The sequence below is a fragment of the Oppia nitens genome, unplaced genomic scaffold (assembly GCF_028296485.1).
Source record: "Oppia nitens isolate AA-2021 unplaced genomic scaffold, nextdenovo-longstitch-racon4-pilon3 scaffold7_pilon_pilon_pilon, whole genome shotgun sequence".
Taxonomy (NCBI): Eukaryota; Metazoa; Arthropoda; class Arachnida; order Sarcoptiformes; family Oppiidae; genus Oppia; species Oppia nitens.
The window spans coordinates 1520999-1546883 of NW_026533251.1; the positions used below are offsets into that span (position 1 = coordinate 1520999).

Below are 25885 nucleotides of genomic sequence, written 5' to 3' on the forward strand. Positions count from 1 at the left end.
CTTTTAACTGACAAACAAATGAGTCGAAACCGGTTTTACTACAACTTTCACAAATCAATGATATGTAGAGACTCTCTCTCTCTCTCTCTCTCTCTCTCTCTCTCTCTCTCTCTCTCTCTCTCTCTCTCTCTTTCTCTCTCTCTCTCTCTTAAAAGAGTAAATAAAGTACTTACACGTGCTTTCTATTTATGTCATCATTTAAAGTAAATTTAGTTTTTTAAACAGTAGTTAAGTTATCTGAAAGTGATAGTCAATCTATTGGACGTAAAAAACTGTTGAAAAAACTTTCAATTATTACATAATAAGACAAAATCAACACAAAAGAAAAATATAGAATTAATTCAATGATCACAACTATTCTCTCTCTCTCTCTCTCTCTCTCTCTCTCTCTCTCTCTTTCCATTTAATGCCATTCCATTACAATAAGATAATGTCAACATTTTATATAATAATAATAAGTTGGTTCATAAGTAACATTAAAATAAATTGTAATATTTACTGTATTATACTGTACGCAATACATACATACTGTTAATATATTACTTTATTAAAACTATTGCTGTATAAAACAATTAGACATATATAATATTTTGATTTTGTTATGTTATAGAAAATATTAATGTTGTAAGTGACTAATAATAGAATTGTACTAGTTAATTACCTATTTAAAAATCTAACTGAATATTCAATTTTTTAAAAATAAAATAAAAATGCAAATCATGGGACCAAATGTTTTATGTCTATAATCCATATAATTTCTGATTTGGATATAATTATAATTAATTTCACCTAACTTTAACTTTTTTAATTTTAATTATAAATTAAAATTTTGATTTGGACTCTTTGTTTATATTAATTAAATTTTAATTTTAATAATCTTTAAATAAATATTTAACTTAAAAACATAATTTAACATTAAAGGCAATTCACATATTACGTTCGCACTTTTTAAGAAATCTAGACCCCTTCCCTCCCCTATGTTTACAATTGTTCGCATGTAGTCACTTAAACAAAGTTGGCATATCCCTAAGCGCTAACCCCCCCTCCCCACCACTAAGAAGTAGAATCCCTAAATGTGAACGTTCTTACAATCTCTACCCCTCCTCTAAAGTGCAACGTAATATGTGTACCACCCCTTACTAGTCAATATAAATTGAATATTAAACATCTATCTTGAAGTTTATGGATTTAATAGTCTAAGATAACCAAAAAAAAACGTATGAAAAAATAATTTAAATAAACTTAAAAACTTATTCAAATTAAACAAGTTTTTTATAGAAACATAATTCAAAGCATAATATTATTTTAAAGTAAAAATATCAAACAAAAGCTTAAAATAAATAAAAATTTATTTCCAAATCTTTTGTATAGTCTATGATTCATAGTATTTCACATTTAATGTAAAAAATAAAATTGTTTTACTTTTTAGTTCAAAATTGTTTTGTAATTTGATTATGATTTGGGATATCCTTTCAAATATTGGCGTAATATTAGTCTAAATATAAAATAAAAACGTTTTGTAAGACACCAGATATCAAAATGTTTTGATAATTAAGTTTCATATAAATGCCTGTACTATGAAACGCTAATTTTAATAATTTTATCAAAGAACTAGTAATTTGAAGGATATTTTTAAATTTGTTATTATTTAAAATATGTAATAATTGTAATTAATATATTTTTTGAATTTTATTTATTTTAAAAACATATATTTTACATCATATTATCTAAATTTAATAAATTAGTACTATATTATTAATAATTATATTAAGTAAATTAGTTGTATTAATTTATATGATTAAAATTAGATCTTAAGTTGTAGAGTATTGTAATAATAATATTAAATGTAATAAATTTATTTTAAATAAGGTGTAATAAAAGGAGGTGTGATATCATGTGTTATTTAACATAAATATTTCAAATATTATTAAAAGATTTAAATAATTATATTTATCAATACTCTAATTATATCTCTGATATATTTGTTAAAAAATGATAGGAATTGTCAATTATTTCAAAATGATTTTAATATTATTAATGCATTTTATAATAATAATTTATTATAATTTATTCAATAAAATATGAAAATAAAAACAAAAATACAGAATTTATTAATTAAACATCAAATAATATAAAAATTATTTTTCGTTTTTAATTAAAAAGACATAATTTTTCGATATAATTTTAATTTTTAAGTTATTGATTTGTAAAAAAAATTAATAAAAAATCTAAATTTTCAAAATTTTCTGTAAACGAGTTCATGACCATAGATTATTAAAATTATATCAAATATATAATATTCAAATATATATTATTAAATATTACAAATTGTAATACATGTTTAATGCATAACTCAACACAAGCTGAAAACAATAAAAAATATCTAAAATAAAATATTAAAAATATAGTTGTTTTTAGTAAAAAATATTATTAATATTATTATCACATAAATTATTTAGTAATAGAATAATTAGGTAATCGAAAACTAAATCCAAATCATTAGAAAAAAATTAGTTTATAAAAAATTTCTAAATATATATTTCAAATAATTGGTTAAATTGTATTGAGTTTAAGCAAATATTTAAAAATGTGATGAAAATTAGAAAAATAGTTTATAGACTTAATTAATTTGAAAAAACTTTTTTATTTTAATGTAAAATTTTTTAACAGATTACCAAAACATATAAGAAATAAACAAAATTTTAATAAATATTAAAATAAAATGACTGTTTCATAATTAATGTATTTAAAACTTAAATTTTTTATTGTAACTAAATGACATACATGTATATTGAAATATTTAATTTCATGACAATTACATGAATAAAGTTATTATTATTATTATTATTGTTATTATTATATTAATTTATGAAATAAATTATATATAACTATAGAATATATTATTTTTAAACAAATATTAGGCAAAAATAAAAATAAATTATATATTTTAAGCAATGTTTATCATTGTCTTAGATTATGTGCTTATTATGTGCAAATCATTTGGTCAACTGTTGTCTACCAGAGCTGTATTTCTGTGTATTAATTTGTGAAACGGGTTCATTCAAAGCGCTCTGATAGTCAAATTTAGTCCGTCCAAAGTCAACACCGTCTTCAGGCAAATCCAAAAGCTATTATAAAAATATTTACTTATTAATTGAAAAATTTATAACTAAAATTATAATGGATTACATAAATACATGTAATAATGTATATATCTATAGCTAAAGAAAAATATTTAAACATTGACTAAATGACTACAATAATAATGTTTATACATTATGTTCGACAACTAAATTGTTTACATTTAATTAAATTGCACAACAATTTGCTATTTTATTAAATTCTATACTAAATCTTCTACTCTTAAAATCAATTATTTGTATAGTATTTTTAGAAATTATATTATATTATATATAAGTAAATAGTAAAGATATACTATACTATACTGTACTTACTTAGTGAAATTAGAAAGTTTAGTAAATATACTAAAAAGCATTTATAAACTTTTATTTTTTAATTTATAACAATATTTTATTATTTTTAACTACTTAAGTATCAGTATAAAGTTTAAGTACTAGTGCGCAAAATAACTAATAAAATTATTTAAAATTTAAAGTAGAAATAAACATAAGTAAAAAAAAGTTTTTATAAAGTACCGGTAAATATATTGAAATAAAAATAATAAAACAATGTGTATTACATTTGTCATATATAATATACTATAATAAACCATTTATTTGTTTTGTTACAATACTAATTTCAAATAATTATAAAATTAATTATACACTTTTACTAATTTAAAATAAAATACCATAATTATTAAAAACTAGTAATTTAATTAATGTTAAACATTATAATTATTGTTTATTATTTGTTTAATAAAATTTGTTTTATCAATAAATATAATAATTTATATAAAAATAAATAACATATAAATCTATAACTATAAGACATACCATACGAAGGACTTCCTTAATGCGTTCCCGTCTCGACTCATCACTTCTTGTGGGTAAATATCTTGCGGACGACATAGAGATTGTGGCCAAAACACAGACACCCATTAATGTCAATGCAATCACCGCTCTCTGAGTCGTCTGATTTGTTGAACCAAGTCTTGCCATTTCTGGTGCTATTAATTGTTGTATTGATTGTTATGAATAGATAAATAAAATTTTCTTATAGTTCTATATATTTAATCGACAAACTAATGTTAAATTATATTTGATATTCAATTTTGATATATATTTTATGGGATACACAAACACTATGTTTGAATCGGATCACAGTATGAAAGCTTTTGGCAAACTTATCTTAACTTTATAAATAAGGGGTTATATAAGCCAACTCTTTACGGCACTCATACTCCCGTTGACCGCGCATTTGCGTCATACCAGTGAACCCACATTATAGGCAAATATATTTTGGACAGTAATACACACACTCCGAAACAAAACATAATAGATTTACAAATGTAAAAATATTATACGGTTCGGTCAAATCGATTAAATCGATAATAAACTAAATCCGATTACAATTTTTTATTTTTTCACATTTCTATTATTAAAATTTATATAAATATATTGTATACATGAACATGCATTGTTTCAATTATATTATTTATATTTCTAAATATTAACTTATCTGTAATATTACAACTTATTTAAATATGATAAATACCAGGTATTTAAAATGTGATATAACATGTTACATTAGTTTAAAATTAAAAAAAAATCTAATATAATATAAAATTTAATAATTTATAAATACAGTATATATATATATTTTTATAAAACTTTAACAGACATATACAAAATCATTTTTTAAAAAATCAATCAAATAACTATTTATCGTATGAAACTTAAACTGAAATGAATTTTACAATTGCCAATACTATATCATAAAGTGTCATAGATTTTACAGTGAAAATGGGTTTTTAGTTTTATAAAATTAATTTTTAGTTTTAACTGATAGTACAATTATAAATGTTATAAATCGGTTTGGGTTTTACAAAATTGATGTAATGCTAAACTTTAGTCTATTTTGAATTACGAAAATATTGGACTATGTGTATGTAGAATGTACTGTACTATAATGCATTTTTATATAGATCATTTAGTTTTTATTTTGAACAAAAAAATTAAATCAATAAAATATTTTTTTTTTGGTATATTTACTGTACTACTGACTAAAATACTGTACCAGTGTAATAATTTTAAATATAAATAATTTATAATAGTAAGTATCAATAATGAGTAATAATAATAATAATAATAATACTGAATTTCAACTACTAATAAAATAATTGTAACAATAATTACAAAACATTTATAGTTTTATTTATTTTAGTGTAGTAATAGGCAATAAAATACTGTATTATACAATATATACACTAAAAATTCAATTCATGTGTATAGTTAGTGGCAATCATTTACTTTTAGGATTTAGACTGTATTTAGTTTAATGTCACACAAATATTTAACAACACTTGAACTTACTGTTAATTTATTATGAATAATTAGCTAATTAATTTTGTACAAACTATTTACAGTGAAAATAAATATGTGTTTCATTACTGTAAACACTAAAAAAGCAATTGACATCATTTGTTTTAAATTAAACAAATCATTAAGTGTAAGCTTATAGTGATAATAATAATGATGATATACCGTATACTTTAGATAATATAAATATATATTTTAAAATATATAAGACTTTAATTATAATTAGATTAATACTAAAAATGTTACAAATATATACAAAATATATGGATCAATAATTTATAATATTTTTTATTTACTTTCATTAATCCTATAAATAGTTTAGCACATATTTATAAATGTTATGATGTCATGTTTATCATGATTTTATGATAACATTGATTTATTATATAATCAAGTTAGTTATATTTGATCAGAAATACGATAGTTATCTCATAAATAGTATTCAACTTTCATAAATATATTTGTTTGACTAACATTTACAGTTGACATTAGGGTTAAGTACCAATTCCTTAATATATAGTATATTATATTTATCTTATTTTATTTAACTTCACTTTAGTATTTAGATGTTAATGATATTTAATGCTTTTAATTATAATTATGATTACTGTTTTAGGTTTTTATTTATTTTTAAAAATAAAAACATGTGTATTTTTAAATATGATAATTAAAATTAAACCGGTATTGTATATCATATACAGTATATGCATATATAATTTTTAAAAATAAATTGGTTTATATTACCATGTTTAAAAAAAAGTTTGCTTAAAGCTTTCACTTTGTGATTGCATAGATATATATACATTCAATTGAATTATATAGAGTATATATATATAAACATTTTGTTATTTAGTAAATGATAGTCAATATATAAGTTGATAATTGTTAGTTGAATCGTATAAATATATATTAATAGTTATAATTTTAAGTGATTTTATACATTAAAACAAATTTAAATACAACAGAAATGGCAAGACTTGGTTCAACAAATCAGACGACTCAGAGAGCGGTGATTGCATTGACATTAATGGGTGTCTGTGTTTTGGCCACAATCTCTATGTCGTCCGCAAGATATTTACCCACAAGAAGTGATGAGTCGAGACGGGAACGCATTAAGGAAGTCCTTCGTATGGTATGTCTTATAGTTATAGATTTATATGTTATTTATTTTTATATAAATTATTATATTTATTGATAAAACAAATTTTATTAAACAAATTTTAAACAATAATTTTAATATTTTAATTAATTCAAGTTTTTAAATTTTGACTAATTACATAGTAATTTTAAATTAATATAAATAAATAATTAGTCTTATTATGTTTATAAGTACTATAAAAAGTATAAAAATTTCAATTATAACATTAGTTGATATAATTTATAACAAAAAATAATAATTATTATTATTGTAATTAATATTTTTAGTAATAAGTGCTTGTAAAAAATTTTATACTTTAATATTCAAATATTCTAGATAAACAAATAAATACAGAAATATATAATACTTAAAAATTTTTAATAAATTTTTAGAATATACTCATGCATTTGTTTATTATTTATTTTTGTTTAATATAATTTCTGAAATAAATTTGTAAAGAATCTATTATTATAGTAATTTAATTAATGTAAATATTTTAGTTGAATAGTTCATGTAATTATTATTATAATAATTTAGTTAATGTTGTCTGACTAATTTATTATCTCCAAATATATGTTGTTAATTACAATTTGTATTAATTAAATGAATATTTTTAAATAGCTATTGGATTTACCCGATGATGACGGTGTCGACTATGGAATGACTGAATATGACTATCAAAGCGCTGACAGTCAACCAGTTTCTCAAATTAATACACAAAAATACAGCTCTGATAGAAAACAGTTAATCAAATTATAGATCATATATTCTAAGTCAATAATAATCATCTAAACTAAAATTTATTAATACATTTAATAAATTGTATATTTGACTAATATTTATTGAAAAATAATATATTTTATATATATTATAGAATTTTATAATTTATTTAATAAAATAATACTATTTGGATAAATATGATAAAATATAATATAAAATGTTTGTGTTTTTTAAATAAACATACAGTAACTTATAAAATTGTATTTCTTTAAACTCTTAAAGTTTTTTATAAATTTAATTGTTATATAACTAGTGTTGGCAAAAAATAGAAAATATTAAAGAAATTTCTAGAAAGTTTCTAAAAGAAATTTCTGTCTATGGGATGCGCATGTTAAATCTGTTATCTTAACATTTGTCTTTTTTGTAACAATACATTATAATCACAAATAATAACTAAATATTTGTATTAGTATTTTAATTAATATTCAACATAAAAAAAAATTTACATTAAACTAAAAATATAATTGAATGATAAAAATAATTTACAAAAACTATGATTATAATCATATATTAAGTTTATATTTAGAGATTCAATTCGTATAGTACAGTGTATCATGACTAGAGCATTTATTTCACATATAACTTATATTTTTAGTGATTAAAGATATTAATAAAATAATTAGATATATAAACAATTGATTGAAAACTAATAATTATAGCAAAAGTTTTAGTCACATAAACACATATAACAACATATTTTAAAAGGTAGTCACATATTATCAAATATAAGCACATATTTCGCATATTACTCTAAAATATTAGAAAATATTAGTTAAAATATATTTTTTCTTATGTTTTTCTAGTATATTTATTATTGTTTGCAATATTTTAAAATAAATAAGCATTTTATGTTTATGCAATGTATTATACATTATTACTATTTGTTAATTTTAGACAAATACTGTAACATAATATTTATATGTTTTCTAAATTCTACTAATTTCTAATGTCTACTAAAAGACAATAAGATTTTAATTTATACTAAGAGTTTAAAAGTTGTATAATTTTAATTTATGTATTTAAGTATTAATTAAAAAAAACTAAAATATTAATTTTTCATTAATTGTAACACAATTTTTAAATTCTTATTAAATATAATCACATATTTTGATTTTAAAGTAATTATAACCACATATTTTGACTATTTTAACAAAATATAATCACATATTTTCATGTTTATAAGCAAATATTTCATTCAATAAAACACAAATTTTAGTCACATATATCTAAAGTCACTAATCATGACTTTGTAATATAGTATTACAATAACTATAAATATATAGATCCCATAGTATACTAATAATGTAAAATTTCTATAAAAGTATATTTCTAAGAAATTTACTAGAAATATAATTTGCTTATCTCTTCAAATAACTAAACAATAAAATTAAGTCTAAAAATATTGAAAATGATTAATCTTTTGATAAAACTTTAATAAATTTAGTGTTTCATAGTTTAAACATTTTTATGAAATTTAATTATTACAACTTTTTGAGGTCAGTTGGTTGACAAAACTTTCATTTATATTATATTTTAATTTAGTTAAAGTTAAATCAAAATTAATTATAAACTTTATTAAATATTGTTATTTTATTTAATACAGTATATTTGTTGCCTAAGCGGCAAATTTTTACAACATTTGGCCACAAACTAATACATCTCTCTCTCTCTCTCTCTCTCTCTCTCTCTCTCTCTCTTTCTTTCTTTCTTTCTTTCTTTCTTTCTTTCTTTCTCTCAAAAATGCTTATAACTTATATTATTGAAATACATAAGAGATTAGTTGTCACAACAATAGATAAGTTATTTGTAAGTTTATTCACTTTATTATCTCTATTTCGTAATACATTCTGATAAATACTACAGAATAGAAATAGAGGACAAAATAGCGCTATTAATGTATTAATTGTACCGCAATTTGTAACAAAATGTGATAAATGTTTTCCGGTTACGCAACAAAATATAGAGAAAATTACAATTTTCAAATAAAATTTTATTTTTATTTTTAGACTTATATTACGCCAACATTTTGAAGGGTTATCCCAAGTAATAATCAAATTACAAAACAATTTCATTTTTGACATTTTATGTGAAATAATATAATACAAGAGATCTGCAAATAAATTGTTATTTATTTTATGCTTTTATTTAATATTTTAACTTTAAAATAATATTATATATTGTATTGTATTTCTTTTGACAAAACTCTTTTAAATTTTTATTAAAAGTTTATTTTTTGTTATCTTAAATAATGCGTAACTTAAACATTAACATAACTTTTTGATATTTAATTTATATTGAGTAGTGATGTTAAAATTTGTTACATTTATTTTTTAAAAATTAAATATATTAAAATATTAATAATAATAAATATTAATTTTTTCTTTACTAATATTAATAAATTATATATTTTACATGTTAATAAATTATTTTTTAGAATAGATTAAATATTTAATTATAATTTCTAAATATTAGCTAGTACATTTTCAAAATTTTTATTTATCTTTACAACCCTAATATTCACTAAACTGTGACAACGTTGAAAATGATGTGTTTAAATGCAGTGGTTTTATATCATATTAACAGTATTATACTGTATGTACTGTATGTGTACACTATAATAATAATAATTATTACGCTTTACTAAAATGAAATACTTATGAAATAACTTATTATTATTGTATAAAAATATCGATATTATTATCCCATTGTTAGGGAATGACATCAAATGAGTAGAGAATAGTAGTCATCCAAACAATTACCAGTTTTCTGCTTTGAATTTATAGTATAAATGTATAAATAAATGAATGAATTTATGAATCAATGACTAGCTTTTAGATTAAACTTAAATATTGATTCTTAATGATAGTATTTTATAGTATATTTTGAATAATACATAAAATATCAATATTATTATAATAATAATAATATCAATAATAATATCAATAATAATATCAATAATAATATCAATAATAATAATAATCATATTTTGCAAAACTTAATAATTGATATAATAATTTTTTTATTGTATTTAATTTTGATAATAATTATAAACTTACAAGATTACAATCTTTATAAAATAAATATTTTAAAAGATTAAATTGTTATACAGGTATGTGATATACAGTATTTATGTCAAGAATAAATTATTATTATTAAATAATCTCCAGTTTATTAAAAATAAAATTTATCGAAAATAAATTATAGTAATAGTATAGCAATTTTATTGATTAAATATATTAATTGCAATTTATCAAATATATATTAAGTGTTTTTTATTACACATTTCCTATTTACGTTAGAAGTTTTTATATTATTAAAAAAATTATCCATAACCTTAACTATTGATATTATGAATCTGTTTCTAATAGTTATGTTGTTGCGGATATCAATGATGACGTTATATTTTTTATATAATTTATATATAATATTATAAAAATCAATAAATATAATTAATTATAATAATAATTTAATAATACTTTTATTTTATATAAAATAATATAATCAATATGGCAAATATAGGTATTTTCAATATAAATTTCAACAAATACAAATAATAGAATTTTTTGGTTAATAAGTTTAAACATAGTTTTATAATGATTATCATTATAATTATTAAAAAATAATAAATACTTTAACTAACATTTTATTCAATAAAACAACATTTTTATTCCCTTTAATTGTGTTATAATAAAGTATATTATTTATTATGAAAATATATAATATTTTATTGTTTTTTATATACATTAGTGGTATACTATGTTAGAACTGGACATTAGACAGTTAGTTGTATACAAAACAGTATATCATATGTTTAAAGAGTACGACTTCAATAAAGTGATAAATTGTATCTTTAAATAACATTGAAAATAAAATAGATTATATTATCAACTTAAGTATTTATATCAATCAAAGAGTTGACATTAAAACATAGTTTTACATAAAAAACTTGATATTATTATTTTTATGTTATTATTTAGAAAACACTATCCATGAAACTAAAAAAAAACTTTTGTTGAAATGATAAACGTTTTTGATTTTTGTCGTAAAAACAAAATTATGTCTAAAAAATGTTTAGTTAACTACTCAATGGGTTTTTGTAATTCACAAAAGTATTCATAACATAAAATCATTAATCACTGTCACAAATAAGACTTTTTTATTGTAATAATATTGTGGATCTGTCATAGAGAGTATAAAATGTAGTAAAAAACTTGTGATTTATTTATTAACTATCAATATCTATATACTGTATATATAAAAATATAACTTTTGGATTATTTTTTATAATTAATGAAGATCCTGCTATATAAAAGTATGTATTATTAACTACATATATTTGTACATTAAATTACGTAATTTTTATTATTTTAATAATGATTATGTTGTCAACAAATTTTATTGTAAATAAATATAATATAAACTTATTAAACAAATAATTTTAAAAATAAATTATTTATAGACTATTTAATCAATACTATTAATACATTAGTATACTATAATAATTATGGATATAACTGTAAATATTTAATAAAAATATTGTAATGGATTATAAAATTATTAGATTAAAGATTGACCAGTATAATATAAACAAAATTTTATTATATTTTTATAAAATACAAATTAAAAATTTTAACTGTATTTACAAATAAAACATAAATATCATTTTATGTAAAAATTAAAAATTTTATCTAATACTCATTAGATGTCATCATATCTATAAAAAATTATTATTAAATACAGTAATTTTAAAAATATGATAATTTACATAATAATATTCAACTTTTAAAATACTGTATTTTATTTTTTTTAGATTCGGATATATTGTTGTTATTGAAAAAATATGACAATTCTTATACAGTATACTCATATAGTATTATATCATACATTGTGTACGCCATTCAATGGGCATATTATATAAAAATATTGTATTATTGATATTTAAAATTACTTTTATAATTAAAAAATTATTTCATACATTTTTGTAAGAATTGATAATTTTAAATATTTAAATATTAATTTATTTGATGGTTTTTAAATAACAATTTTTATTTAATTTAAACTGATTTTCAATACAGAACTTTCCAAATATTCATAAATATATATAAATAAATATTAACAAAAATATAAATATAAACAAACAGTTTTATATTATATTACTGATTTGTTTTATTATTTAATAATTAATACAAATCTAATAAAAAAAAGATTAAAAGAAATTTAATTTTAAAAACTCTTAAAATGTAACATTGAATATAAAATTAATTATTTGCGATTAGCGATAATATGGAAAAATAATTTTAATAAATAATTAATTAATTAGATATTTATTTAATCTTCAAATATATTTATACATTTTGATTAAAATGTAGATTTTGTCTTATTAATATTTATTAATAATTTATATGAAAATTACTAATTAAATTAACATTATTCATATATAGAATTTAGTATTAAGTATTACAAAGATTATTATAAATGTTATATTCATCACTAAAACAAGTATTTAATTTTTAGAATTTTTTACATTTTAAGAAAAGTTAGCTAAATATTATATTTTACTATTGAATATATTATATACTAATTAATATTAATGTGAATGATTTAATAAGTAAAATAAACAGTTCATACACAACAATTAGATATAGTTTTTCAAATGTGTTTTGGAAATGCTATCTAACACTCAATTGTTTTTTTATAATTAGAAATATTTGTTGTTTGTATGAGACAACTACTGTAATGTATAAATATATTTAATTCATTTAATAGATATACAGTAAAAAACAAAATTAATAAAAACAATTTTAGCGAAAATATTTGTTACGATAGGCTTTAAGTCAATGTTTGTTAGATTGTGATGAAAGTAGTGTTTAATTTGCAAACAAAAATCAATCAGTGATTAAACAAATGTATTAAAGACTATAAAGTCTTATCATTTGATTGTTATTTGAGAAAACATTGGGAAACTGAAAACATTTAGCATTTGACAATAGGATTACACATAAAATGCATTTACTGTATATAACTTGTATATAAATATATATATCGGAAAAAATCAGCAAAAATAATTAGTATAGTTAGATTAAAATAAAATAAAAAAAATTGATTTATAAAATATTTACAATTTTAGCAATAAATAATTAAATTATTAATAATAGTCAAATTACATAAATAATAAAGAATGTTACAAAAAAACATGAATACAATATATTACCTAACATACATAAGTAATGTCGTTTCAAAAGTACAAAAACTAGTATTATTTTTAAACGGCAAATAGAATGACATTTATTTTAGTGTATTAAAATAACATAAAATTATCAATATTAGGTTGACTAAGTAGTTTTGGATTTTAAAAACTAAATATGTCTGAATTTTGTTTTAAGACCTTTGAATATAACTTGTATTCTAAGTAATAATTAGCACTCTTGAAAATTTTAATCAATTTTTAAAAATTTTACTATACAATAGCTTCATGATAAGCATCATTGCAATTTTCATCGGGTGATATCAATGATTTTATTGAATAAAAAAGTTTCATTTTCAAATATTGATCTGATATCTCGTAAACAATTGTTTATAATTTATTATTGATAAAGAAAAATAATAATTTAAAAAAACATAATTAAAATTTAACTATCTATTTTTAAACTTTTAAATGAAAATAATTTTTTTCAATGCTTTGTGTCATCCAAAAATAACGTTACTTTATGTATAATAATAACGACATTACTTATGTATGTTAGGTAATATTTAGTATAATAGCATCATTTAAATTAAAAAAAATGTTATATTATAATTTCATTTTATTTGTCACTTATAAATGTAAATTTAGTTTTTTTACAACATTTATATTTTTAGTTATCTTTTATACAGATATTATTATTTTTAATTAAATATATTATTTTATTTATATATTTACTGATTAATTTATAATTGAATCTACAACAAAATGAGACTTTGAAAACTTATTAATAATGAAAATAAAAACTAAATGTTAAATATATATAGTTCTCATATATAGCCAATATTTTTTTGTTGATTACTATGATTTAGTAAGTATTTCTTAATTAGTGAACACCTCATTGCGTTTAGCCAACTGTTTCCAAAAATGGTAATACCTGTAAATAAATAAGATTTTTAGCAATTAATCGTAAAAAAATCATATAAAAATAATTTGAAGATTATAGTACAGTAATATAATCTATATATCAATAATAGGATTACTTATACAGTAGTACTATAATTTATATATATTTATAATTATTGATACTGTAGATATACTGTATACCTTTGTGATGATTAAAATAATAAAATGAAAAATAGATATCAATTAATATTATTAAATACCTTAATATGTCATTACCTGACTTAACATTACATAAATGCGAAGCAAATCTTTTTCCAAATCTTGGCGGAGGTCTTAAGTTTTCAGCCGCTGAGGACATACTGTCAACAAGTAATATAAATACAATCATTGAAAGTAATGTATGTCTTAATAAAGTTATCCGACACGACATTGTGGTCAACATTTGGTGCTACAGATGTATACAATAAAACAATAATTGCTGTAAACTTTACTAAACTGTATATCAATTATAATACAGATTTCAAATTTTAGACATCTTTTTGTTAAAACTTTTCCGATATAAAGACCTGGAAAACAAAGTTGACGTTTCATTTATATACTTATAGAAATATATATATATATATATAGTGATTATATGACGAACCTTTACAATAGTTTAATATATTTTTTTATTTAATATTATATTTTATATAAAAAATAAGAGATAAAATTTTTTAAAGTGGCGTATACATATTTTATATCAAAATTATCATAAGAATAGTCATCTAAATTTTAATTTGGATTTTTCTAAAAATTATTGATTAAAATTATTACAATAATAATAATAATAAATATTGTTTTTTATTCAATAACTTTAAGCATGAATTCATTAATCATAAATATAATTTTTTATGTAAAATTATATTTTGTATGTTATACTTTATCATATTTTTTTAATTATTTTATATTAATATTTATTAAAATATGTTGTTTGTTTTTGTTTAATTAAAAAGTTATTTTAGAAAATATTAATAACAAAAAATTTATATTTAAATTTTTAACTTTTTTTATGATTCCGTCACTTTGTAATTATAATGTTTTTTGAAATTTTAAAATTAAAAATTTTATATGTGAAAGAAAATATTTTTTTTATCTAACAATAACAAAGTTTTAGTCAATTTATTCAATATCTAAAAATAGCAAAAAAAGTACTTTGATATTAAAAAACATTTATTATTACAATTTTTCTTATGATTATAGTGTGTGTGCTTTTGATGACAAAGTCATATAATTTTAATAATACTCTATATCTGTACATAACTTTCTGTTTCAATTATATAAGAGAATAGTTGATTAGTTTTTGTGATTTGTTTTTGCAATAATAACAAACAATAATAAAGATAGTAATGATAATAACTGTAGGGCTAAACACAATACAAACAAACATCAAATATATAATATTAAACTTTTGGCGTTCAAAATACACAAATAGATTGTATAGGAAATAGATTTGTTTAAATATATACATATAATAATATAATTTTCACATTTAATCACATAGAGTATAAAGTTAATATTATCTATAGATATTGATATATTTATTATAAATTTTAGCTAAAACAAATTTTATATATTTGAATTTTGCTTAAATTGAATGTTAGATATAATTAGTATTTATTTTAGATATTCTTAATTTTTAATATACCTGTATAATTAATATACAGTATATAATAACAATATGACAAATTAAAAGTTAAAATTTTAACAAATTTGTCATTAAATTTAAACATAAATATTTATAGATATGCAAATAACATTTATTACTAACAAAAAAAAACAATAATTCTGCGATTATTTATTATAGTATATATTCAAATATTTATTTAAAAATCTATTAGTTTTAAAAACACATTAATAGCACATTAACACATTATTAACAAATAACACATTATTTATAATATTACCAATTTAGTTAAAACTTTAAAAATAAAAAAATTAATATTATTTAGAGAATTTTGTTAATTTATTTGAATACTGGTTTATAGATTTTATAAAGTGTAAACCATTTGTTATAACTCAATACTAACATAATTCTAGTAATTAATAAAATATTTTTACATTTATCAATATTAAATAATTAGATTATATAAGTTTGAACTAATTTATTAAAATGTATTTTAATATTGTTGTTCAATCATCTAAGTTGTGTTTTGTATTGTTTTTATTATTAATAATTATTTTTTTAGTTAAAATTTTTTTAACTATAAAAAATATTAATCAATTTTCTAAAACTTATTTATTTAAAATCAATGAATTAAAATCAATAAACAATGATTTAAATAATAAACTATCAATATTTGAAAAGTTGTGTTATTCGTCAATAAATTATGAACAAAGTCGACAACGACTCAGAAAAAATAGCGATATTTTGCTAAATTATTTAAAATATACAATCAATTCATCAAATATGAAATACATAAAAGAAATTGTCTATAATTTTAATATTGATTTGGATATTATTAGTAAAAGAGATAGTAATTGGCGAAAATTAAAACTTAAAACATTGAATAATAATATTGAAACAAAAATTACAAGAATACAGAATATTGATTGTAAATCTACTAAAAAATTGATTTTTAATATGAATTTTAATAATTGTGGTTTCGGTTATCGCTTACACCTATTGACCCGATCATTGGCTATGTCTGTGGCAATGAATAGGACTCTTCTATTTAAACCAAATCTTAAAATTGTAGAAAACAATTATTTTAAACTATTTTTAAAAATTTTCAATAATAAGTGTTTGAAAGAAAATTATAGCAATCCTAAGCCGTGGCGTCATTTAAAAGCTATGGAGAGGGATGACATCATTAACTTTCCAGTCGCTACTAAACTAGATTATCCACCCGTCATACCCAAGCAATTAATTGGTGACCTATTGTTGTTAAGTGACAACCCTTTGCTTTTGTATATCGGAAATATAGTAAAATATGTAATGACAACAAACAATAATTTGATCAGTGATTTCAATCAAATCAAGTTTAATATAAGTTTTAAAAGACCTATTGTTGGTATACATGTGCGCCGCACAGATAAAGTGAACCGGGAGGCCAAGTATCACACATTTGCAGAATATATGTCATATGTTGATGATTACTACAATATAATTGATTTGAAAAATACCAGAAATTTGGTAAACATATCAGTCCAGCGGTCAGTATATTTAGCTACTGATGAACCAAACATATGGCGTAAAGATATCAAACCTTATAATAGAAAAGGATATGTATTTAAAGGGAATGTCATGTCATCCATACGGGCCAATCGTTTAGAGACTCGCAATCAAATTAATTCAATACATGATTTAATAATTGATATTTTAATACTTAGTGAATGTGATTACGTTGTTTGTACTTTAAGTTCAAATGTGTGTCGACTTGTCATTGAATTAATGCAAAGTCGAGACAATCCTATGACTGATCTCTCGAAAGCATTTCATTCATTAGACAGAAATTATTTCTTTACTCCCAAACAGATATTTAACAAATGGTTGACTATTGACAAACATATGGCAAACAATGACAGAGAATTAGAGTTTAATAAATCCGATGTTATTATAATAAATAATAGACTAAATTATAATAACTATTCAATGAATGGATTCAGTAATGGTATTAATATTAAAACAAATAAGTCTGGATTTTATCCGACATTTAAAGTCAAACAACTTGTTGTAACCAATGATATACCTTTGTTTAATTAAATCTAATTATTTTACAGGTTTTGTCATTTTAGAAATCTTTAATAATTATTTTTAATAATTAGTTTGTAGACTAAAAGTTTATAAATTATTGTTAGTAGTATTAATATAATAGTAAAATATTATGTTGTATAAGTTCAGTAAAACTATATAAAAACAATATTTTGATATATTTTTGATAAATTTTAGAAAAAAATAATTAAATATTGCAACAAATATAAAACAGTTGTGTTAAAAACTTTCTAAAAAAACTTTATATAATTATAAATTTAATTTGGTATTTTAACATGTAACATTTTCTATTAAATATAATTAAATTATTAACTTATTAATTATTATTATTATTAATATGAGTTTAACTATTGTGGACAATTTATCAAACAAACACATATTAATAGCTGTCATAACGTTTTCATTGATTTCATTGATTACTTATGTTTCTATTGATATCATTAATAAATATAATTTTCATCAAAAAGACAACTATTTTATTAGTGAAATTGAGAGACTAACCAATGATAATAAACTTTTAAAAGAGAAAATTTCTCTAATTGACATTAATAATAAAAATATACAAATAAGTGATCAATCATCAAAACTATGGGACAGTAATGTAAGTGCACAGTCATGTTATCCTAGTTTGGAGTACGAAAAAAGCAGACATCGACTCAATAGATATGTAAATATTTTGTGGTCATATTTGAAGCCAAAACTTAAGTTAAATCAAAGTCGATATGTCAGAGATTTATTGAATAATTTATGGGTAGATCTGAAAATCATTACCAAAAGAGATACAAAATGGCGACAACAAAAATTTGATACATTTAAGCAAACAATTGACCAAATGATTGATAATTTACAGAATCCTATTAATTGTAAGACAACTAAAAAACTTGTTCTCCATTTACATCTAAAAAAAGGTGGATTCGGGTATCGGTTACATCTTATAGCCCACAGTCTAGTGTTGGCCATTGCACTCAACCGGACATTAATTTTTTCAAACAAACCACACATCCGAGAGAATCACTATATTTTTCAAAAGTTTTTTGAACCGTTAAGTAAAACATGTTTGACAGCTGATGGTTATAACAGTACCGTTTGGTCTAATGATAAGCCAGATATACACTCATATCAAGTCATACATATTGGTATCAATGAGAAGACCATTTGGCCATCAGCTATACCAACAAATATATTACCGATTTTAGAGATTTTATCTGAAACCCCGTTACTTTTATATGTGGGTCAAATAGTTAAATATATAACACGACCTAACAGTAAATTATGGCAACTATTAGATGAGTTTAAAAAGAAAATTTTATTCAATAAACCAATGGTAGGAATACATGTGCGGCGAACTGATAAACTAATAAATGATGCAATTTATCATTCATTGGATCAGTATATGTCATATGTCGATGCTTTTTATGATACCATTGACTTAATGAATGCCAGAAATTCAGTGAATACAACTGCTGTTCAACGGGTTGTCTATTTGACTACCGATGATCCCAATGTATGGATCAATGAGATTAAGTCATATATTCAAAAGGGTTACGTTTTTAAAGGAAGTTTCAATCACACTATAATAGCTAATAATATAACAAAACGGACCGATATTATGCCAACACTCGACTTATTATTAGATGTCTTTATATTAAGTGAATGCGATTACATTGTGTGTACAATGAGTTCAAATGTATGTCGACTGGCAGTCGAGTTAATGAAATCTCATGACATTAATAGTGATTATCAATCACTTGACACCAATTACTACTTCAATAGATATAAAGTTTTGAATGCTATGATAGCAATTGTGAATCATAAGTCAGAAAACAATAATGAATTAGATTTAAATGTTGGAGATATTATTGAAATGAAAAAATATAATCCTAATAAATATAAACCGGGATATGATTTTGCTTTCAATACCCGAACCCAACTTAACGGGTATTATCCAAGTTTTAAAACTGATTATTATTCTCAAGTTTAACACAAATTTATTGATATATAATATTTATTTAACATTGCTATTTGTTATTACTATTTTTTTTATTAAATAAATTTTATTTATTTCTTTAAACTATAAATTATATATTATAGTAAATATTTACTGTAAAATTAATAATTAGAAAAAATTTGTCAATTGCTGACAATTTTAAAGCCACGATAAACGAAACAACACGTTAATGCTAACAAAAATATGGCAAATGTAATGATGATTGTCGGCAACCAAAATGCAAACAAATATAGTGTTTGATTGCAATAAATCGGTCCAATTGTCTCATCGTATTCCGGGTTAATGTTATAAACAAATATAATCCCTGAATAAAAAATAAACAGTTAATTAATGTTTATAAAAAAATATTAAATACTTATTGATTTATATTTTTAAAAAAATAATAATACAAACACAAAACATGACTTACAAATTATAAATGTAAATATTGAGGCAATCAATAAAATAGTTTCTGTGATATATAAAACTTTGTTTTGCACTGATTTGCTTTGAAAAAAGATCCGAAATTTCTGTACAATAAGCAAAACAATATTTAGTGTGCCATTAATGATAAGTATCCTGGGCAATTTTGGTGAATGTGGACATTGGTTAATGTAGACTGAACCTAATAGTTACAATCAAATAACAATAAATTAATTATAGTTTTTTAATTAAGTTATTATTGTTTAACTTACCAATTACAATACAGCATATGCTTAAAATATTACTAAGCAAAAATGATACCAACAAACTAACTATTGATATATATTCATAATTTTAATTTGCAAATACAGAATATATAATTTTTTAAATATAATTAATTAACAATACTTTTGTTAGTAACAAATGAAGGTAATTGTTGTGTAATTGATTGCCGATGTTTTGCTGGTCTACTCGGCTCAGGGCTACGTAATATGAGACTGTCTTCAGTAGTAACTCCATCGACACTGTTATCATTAATTATAGCTTTTTCTAAATCGTTGTTTGCATTTTCAATTTGTTCACTCATTTGTTTAAATTTAAATTTAAATTAATTGTTGATACAATGTGATATAATGTATAATATTTTTTAAGTATCTAAAATTGAACATTAAATTTATAAAACAAAATAATTTTACTAAAAGATATGTACAATTTAAAAAAAAACTATAATATTTATAATATTGAGCAATAGCAATATTAGGTACAAAATGTAATAGATTAATAAATTTTTAATCTTATTGATATGTAGCTATAGCTACTAATTTATTATAATGAAAATATTAGTACAAAAATACATTTTTATAATATTCAGTAATAATAATTTATTTTGTTAATCATAAACTAAAATGATAATAAAATTAATAATAAAAATAATATCTATCTGTAATTAATAAAATTATGTCATATAAATTATATGTAATAAAATGTTGTGTCAGACCAATAGCTTTGCAAAATAAGTAAAACTTTTGATCACTAAAAATCTTGACAAATCTTGACCTCAAATAATATATTTATTATATAATAAATTTTAAATTAGTCATTTTACAAATATATAAAGTTTATTTAAACTAATTGATTAAGTTATTAATAATTAAATAATTCAAATGTTATTATCATTAATGCAAAAACAAATTGAGAATATTAAAAATCTTTATTAATTCTAATAATATATAATAATATATTAATTTTTTTGATACATTTTGATTTAATTTAATAACATTTGATACATACAATTTGCAATAATAACTAAAATATTTTAATTATCTCCCATATTTTCAAAAATAATAAATAACAAATTATATATTTTGTATTTTAAATACAAAGTAAACAGATAAAAACAAAAAAAATTATTATAGTTATTGATTTTAATTCAAAAACAACTTTAAATCAATTAAAATATTTGTTTTTTAAATTTTATTGTTTTAATTTTTTATATTTATTTAGTAAAATAAGTAATAAACAATTTTTAATTAATAACAAATAATTACTTAATTTATTACATTTTTAATTTTTTAAATTATTTAATTTAAAAATATTTTATAATTATTTTATTTTAATTTATAAACATATTTATAGAGAGATTTCACAAAAACAACTCTTATAACAACAATCTGAGTCTTTTGAAGACAAATCAGTTGTCATAAGTTAATAATAAAAGTATATTAAAAATAAATTAAAAATAAAAGACTTATTTAGTAAATTAAACTCTAAAACAATATTTTTAAATACTATATTTGAAATAAAGTCATATATAGATAAAACATAAAACCCTGAACCATAAAACAATAATTTTATTGCATAATAAACATTAATGAAGTAGAGTATCAATTAAAAAAAGTAGGCAAATTGATTTTAATCTTTATTAATTTTTTTGAAAAATAAGTGTTGTTATAAAAAGCTATTATTTATTAATATGTTTAAATGAAATTTTATTAAATAAATATATAATATACAGTTTTATACATTATTTTTATGATTACTAATCATTGATTAGTCATCATTTTAAACAAATTCTTGTTTCAATAAAATAAATTTTATTTATTATACTCTATAATTCAAAGGGTAACTAAATTTTCTAACAAATATTATTACTTATAGTGACCACTGCTGAGGATAAATGATAACAAATTATTGATATTTATATAGAATCTTATAATACATTATTATACTGTAGTAATAACAGTAAACTCCATATAATTCTATGAAAGAATTTCAGTCAACTATTTTTTATTGTCTCTGATTTTAGCCAAAACTTAAACCATATATTAAGCATTAAAAAATAAAAACTTCAAATACAAAAAAAATGATACTTAAAAAGATGATGTTAATGTTGTTTTTTGCATCAATTATTTATAATAATCTAGTTTTATTTATATTTTTATTTATTATTAACTATTACAAATTACAAACACTCAATTGTGTTACTTTTAAAAATGCCATTAAAAAAATATGTTAAAAATATGTTTTATCACATCATATAAAATTATATATAAGAAATATAACTGATATAAACTATAAAATAAAAAATTTATTTGATATTTATGAGACTAAATGATGAGATCATTAAATTATATTTTTAAAAAATTGTTATATTTACTTATTATAGTATTCTTAATTCAAATATTTTTTACTTTATTTTTTATTATAAAGTTACATTATGTTTTACATATTAATAGATATCAATATAATTATCATAATTATTTAAGTAATATATTAGTAGAATTGAATGATGAAAATTATAAATTGAAAAATATTATAATAAAATTTAATAAAACAAAAAAGTATTTATCTGATTTTTGTAACCCATATTTGAATTATGAAAAAAGTGTGAGAAAAGTACAAAAAGATATTACAATTTTGTGGACTTTTATGAATGACAATAAAATTTTAAATCAACAAAATTATTTGGAAGAATTTAGAAGTAATTTACTAATAAATTTGAATATTATAGTCAAACGGGATCACCGATGGAGACAAAAAAGATATCAAAAACTAAATGATATAATTAACAAAAAGATACATAAATTGCAAAATCCATTGGATTGTAATTCAGCTAAAAAGCTGGTCTGTGATCTGTATTTTCTTAATTGTGGTTTTGGTTGTCGACTCCATCAGCTGACCAAATGTCTGGCCATTGCATTGACACTTAATAGGACACTCATCTATGAGCCAAACAAACTGATACCACAAAATCTATTGATTAACAAGTTTTTCAAATCACTTAGCAATACATGTCATCATTCAAAAGGTAATAACAGAACCAAATGGTTGAACATTAAGAAGAATAGAGATGACTATCAAGTGATAGACTTTCCTATATATCAACCAAATAGACGATTGACACCAATTGTTCCCAAAGAATTGAGCGATGAATTGCAACTATTAAGTGATGACCCGATGTTAACATATATCTCATGTTTAGTCAAATATATAATGAGACCTAAGAATAGTTTAAAACAACTAATATTGAAATATGAAAATCAAATTAATTATAATAATCCAGTGGTTGGCATACATGTGAGGCGTACAGACAAGTTAGCCGAAGCATTGTACCACACATTGGATGAATATATGGTATATGTTGAAGATTTTTACCGTTCATATGGTAACACAACTGTTCAACGAGTTGTCTATTTGGCCACTGATGAGCCCAGAGTGTGGAACAATGAGATCGAGCCGTATATTAAAATGGGTTATATTTTTATCGGAAACAAAACGATAGCGAAAAAAGCAAAATCTCGGAAAACTCGTCAAGAGTTTGACTCAACCCGTGATTTACTGATTGAGATCAACACACTTAGTAAATGTGATTACATTGTCTGCACTTTAAGTTCAAACGTGTGTCGACTTGTTATTGAATTATTTGGTGACAAACAAATGGGAACTATTTCTGAACAATACAAGACATATCAATCATTGGATACTTACTATTATTTCGCACCATTCAAATTAGTAGAGAAACTCATTGTCATTATTAATAACAATGCTATTTATTATCAACAATTGGACGCTAATGTAGGAGATATCCTATCGTTTGACATAACAAGTGATTATCATTTAAATAGCGGTTATATTAATGCAACAAATATGAGAACTAATAAAAGTGGATATTTTCCTATTTTTAAATGTGAAAAATTCATTGAATACAACAATTTCTCATTAAACTATTAAATTTAAAACATAAATTAAATTTTATTAAAGAAATTTATATTTTTAAAAACTTTAAGATACTAAACAATTATCTAAGTTGTGGACAAATTGAATTTTAAATACTATACAACTTAACTTAATTACTGTATTAACAATTATTATTAAAAGTCTTAGTAATTTAGATAAAATAAATAAATAAATATTTAATTATTAAATACCTAATCATAAAAACACTACTATTGATTAAAAAACGAAATTAAGATTCTTTTATAATGTTTTAAATAATGTACAGTATATTAAAAAATATTATTTTTTTATTATTTAGACAAATGCAACAAAATTACATAGTATTATACATATAACGTGTATATAACGTGGGTTAATGTCAACTAAACTATATTTAATTAATATTATTATTGATGTATATTTTATTTAATTAAACACATGTTATTAATTAACAAATATACTGTAAGTGACTATACAATTAATAATATTTACTATTAATATAACAATTTAATAAAAATTAGTACATGTTTTAATTTACAGCAAAACTTATAAAGTATTAAAAGTTTATAATTTTAAAACATAAAACAAATAAAGAAAAAGAAAATATTTTTATGAGTTATAAAAATGTTTTAAATTATAAAATAAAGTCAAACATGAAAATAGATGAAGAAAATTATCGTAACATTTAAATGTCATAAACCGTAGAGTATATCGATATTATATAATGTAATAAAGTAAATGTATAATCAAATAATCATGAGGTAAGTCCTGTTTGCTAACCTAACTGTCCGTTCAATGAACCTTTAAATTTGAAAAATTTTTGATGACTTACATAACATTTAACAAAGACAACAAAATTTTTAAAATCTATTTATTTGCACACATTTCTAATAAATATTTAAAAATAAATTAATTAATTCAATAATATTAATATTAATTAGACTCGACATTACTTAATAGTTTCAATTTATATACAAATAAATTAAATATAAATTAAAAATAT

General features: G+C 20.0%; 5 protein-coding genes across 5 annotated transcripts; 3 read left to right on the top strand and 2 right to left on the bottom strand.

Moving 5' to 3' along the window:
* Positions 1–2928: 2928 nt before the first annotated feature.
* LOC128963492 (uncharacterized) lies at positions 2929–4305 on the bottom strand. Its single transcript, XM_054310005.1, has 2 exons — positions 3957–4305; positions 2929–3128 (listed from the first exon to the last, which is right to left on the bottom strand). Exons 1-2 carry the CDS (start codon positions 4119–4121, stop codon positions 2997–2999), a joined length of 297 nt encoding a protein of 98 aa, XP_054165980.1. The 5' UTR covers positions 4122–4305; the 3' UTR covers positions 2929–2996.
* A 2140-nt stretch (positions 4306–6445) lies between these two features.
* Positions 6446–7398, top strand: LOC128963363 (uncharacterized). The gene is made up of 2 exons (XM_054309867.1): positions 6446–6633; positions 7261–7398. The coding sequence occupies exons 1-2, from the start codon at positions 6469–6471 to the stop codon at positions 7396–7398; spliced, it is 303 nt and encodes a 100-aa protein (XP_054165842.1). The 5' UTR covers positions 6446–6468.
* A 10559-nt stretch (positions 7399–17957) lies between these two features.
* LOC128963364 (alpha-(1,6)-fucosyltransferase-like) lies at positions 17958–20101 on the top strand. The gene is made up of 3 exons (XM_054309868.1): positions 17958–18095; positions 18952–20037; positions 20096–20101. Exons 1-3 carry the CDS (start codon positions 17958–17960, stop codon positions 20099–20101), a joined length of 1230 nt encoding a protein of 409 aa, XP_054165843.1.
* Positions 20102–20387: 286 nt separating this feature from the next.
* Positions 20388–21328, bottom strand: LOC128963365 (uncharacterized). Its single transcript, XM_054309869.1, has 4 exons — positions 21076–21328; positions 20940–20999; positions 20675–20869; positions 20388–20569 (listed from the first exon to the last, which is right to left on the bottom strand). Exons 1-4 carry the CDS (start codon positions 21251–21253, stop codon positions 20388–20390), a joined length of 615 nt encoding a protein of 204 aa, XP_054165844.1. The 5' UTR covers positions 21254–21328.
* Positions 21329–23595: 2267 nt separating this feature from the next.
* LOC128963366 (alpha-(1,6)-fucosyltransferase-like) lies at positions 23596–24897 on the top strand. Its single transcript, XM_054309870.1, has one exon. The coding sequence runs from the start codon at positions 23596–23598 to the stop codon at positions 24895–24897; it is 1302 nt and encodes a 433-aa protein (XP_054165845.1).
* The last annotated feature ends 988 nt before the right edge of the window (positions 24898–25885 follow it).

Coding starts and splice junctions, on each gene's coding strand:
- LOC128963492 (XM_054310005.1), bottom strand. CDS start 4,121: ATGGCAAGACTTGGTTCAACAAATCAGACGACTCAGAGAGCGGTGATT. Junction 3,129..3,956: donor TTAAGGAAGTCCTTCGTATG/GTATGTCTTATA, acceptor TTTTTATAATAG/CTTTTGGATTTGCCTGAAGA.
- LOC128963363 (XM_054309867.1), top strand. CDS start 6,469: ATGGCAAGACTTGGTTCAACAAATCAGACGACTCAGAGAGCGGTGATT. Junction 6,634..7,260: donor TTAAGGAAGTCCTTCGTATG/GTATGTCTTATA, acceptor ATTTTTAAATAG/CTATTGGATTTACCCGATGA.
- LOC128963364 (XM_054309868.1), top strand. CDS start 17,958: ATGACTGATCTCTCGAAAGCATTTCATTCATTAGACAGAAATTATTTC. Junction 18,096..18,951: donor TAGAGTTTAATAAATCCGAT/GTTATTATAATA, acceptor TCATATTTGAAG/CCAAAACTTAAGTTAAATCA.
- LOC128963365 (XM_054309869.1), bottom strand. CDS start 21,253: ATGAGTGAACAAATTGAAAATGCAAACAACGATTTAGAAAAAGCTATA. Junction 21,000..21,075: donor TTCATTTGTTACTAACAAAA/GTATTGTTAATT, acceptor ATATATCAATAG/TTAGTTTGTTGGTATCATTT. Junction 20,570..20,674: donor AATATTTACATTTATAATTT/GTAAGTCATGTT, acceptor TTTTTTATTCAG/GGATTATATTTGTTTATAAC.
- LOC128963366 (XM_054309870.1), top strand. CDS start 23,596: ATGAATGACAATAAAATTTTAAATCAACAAAATTATTTGGAAGAATTT.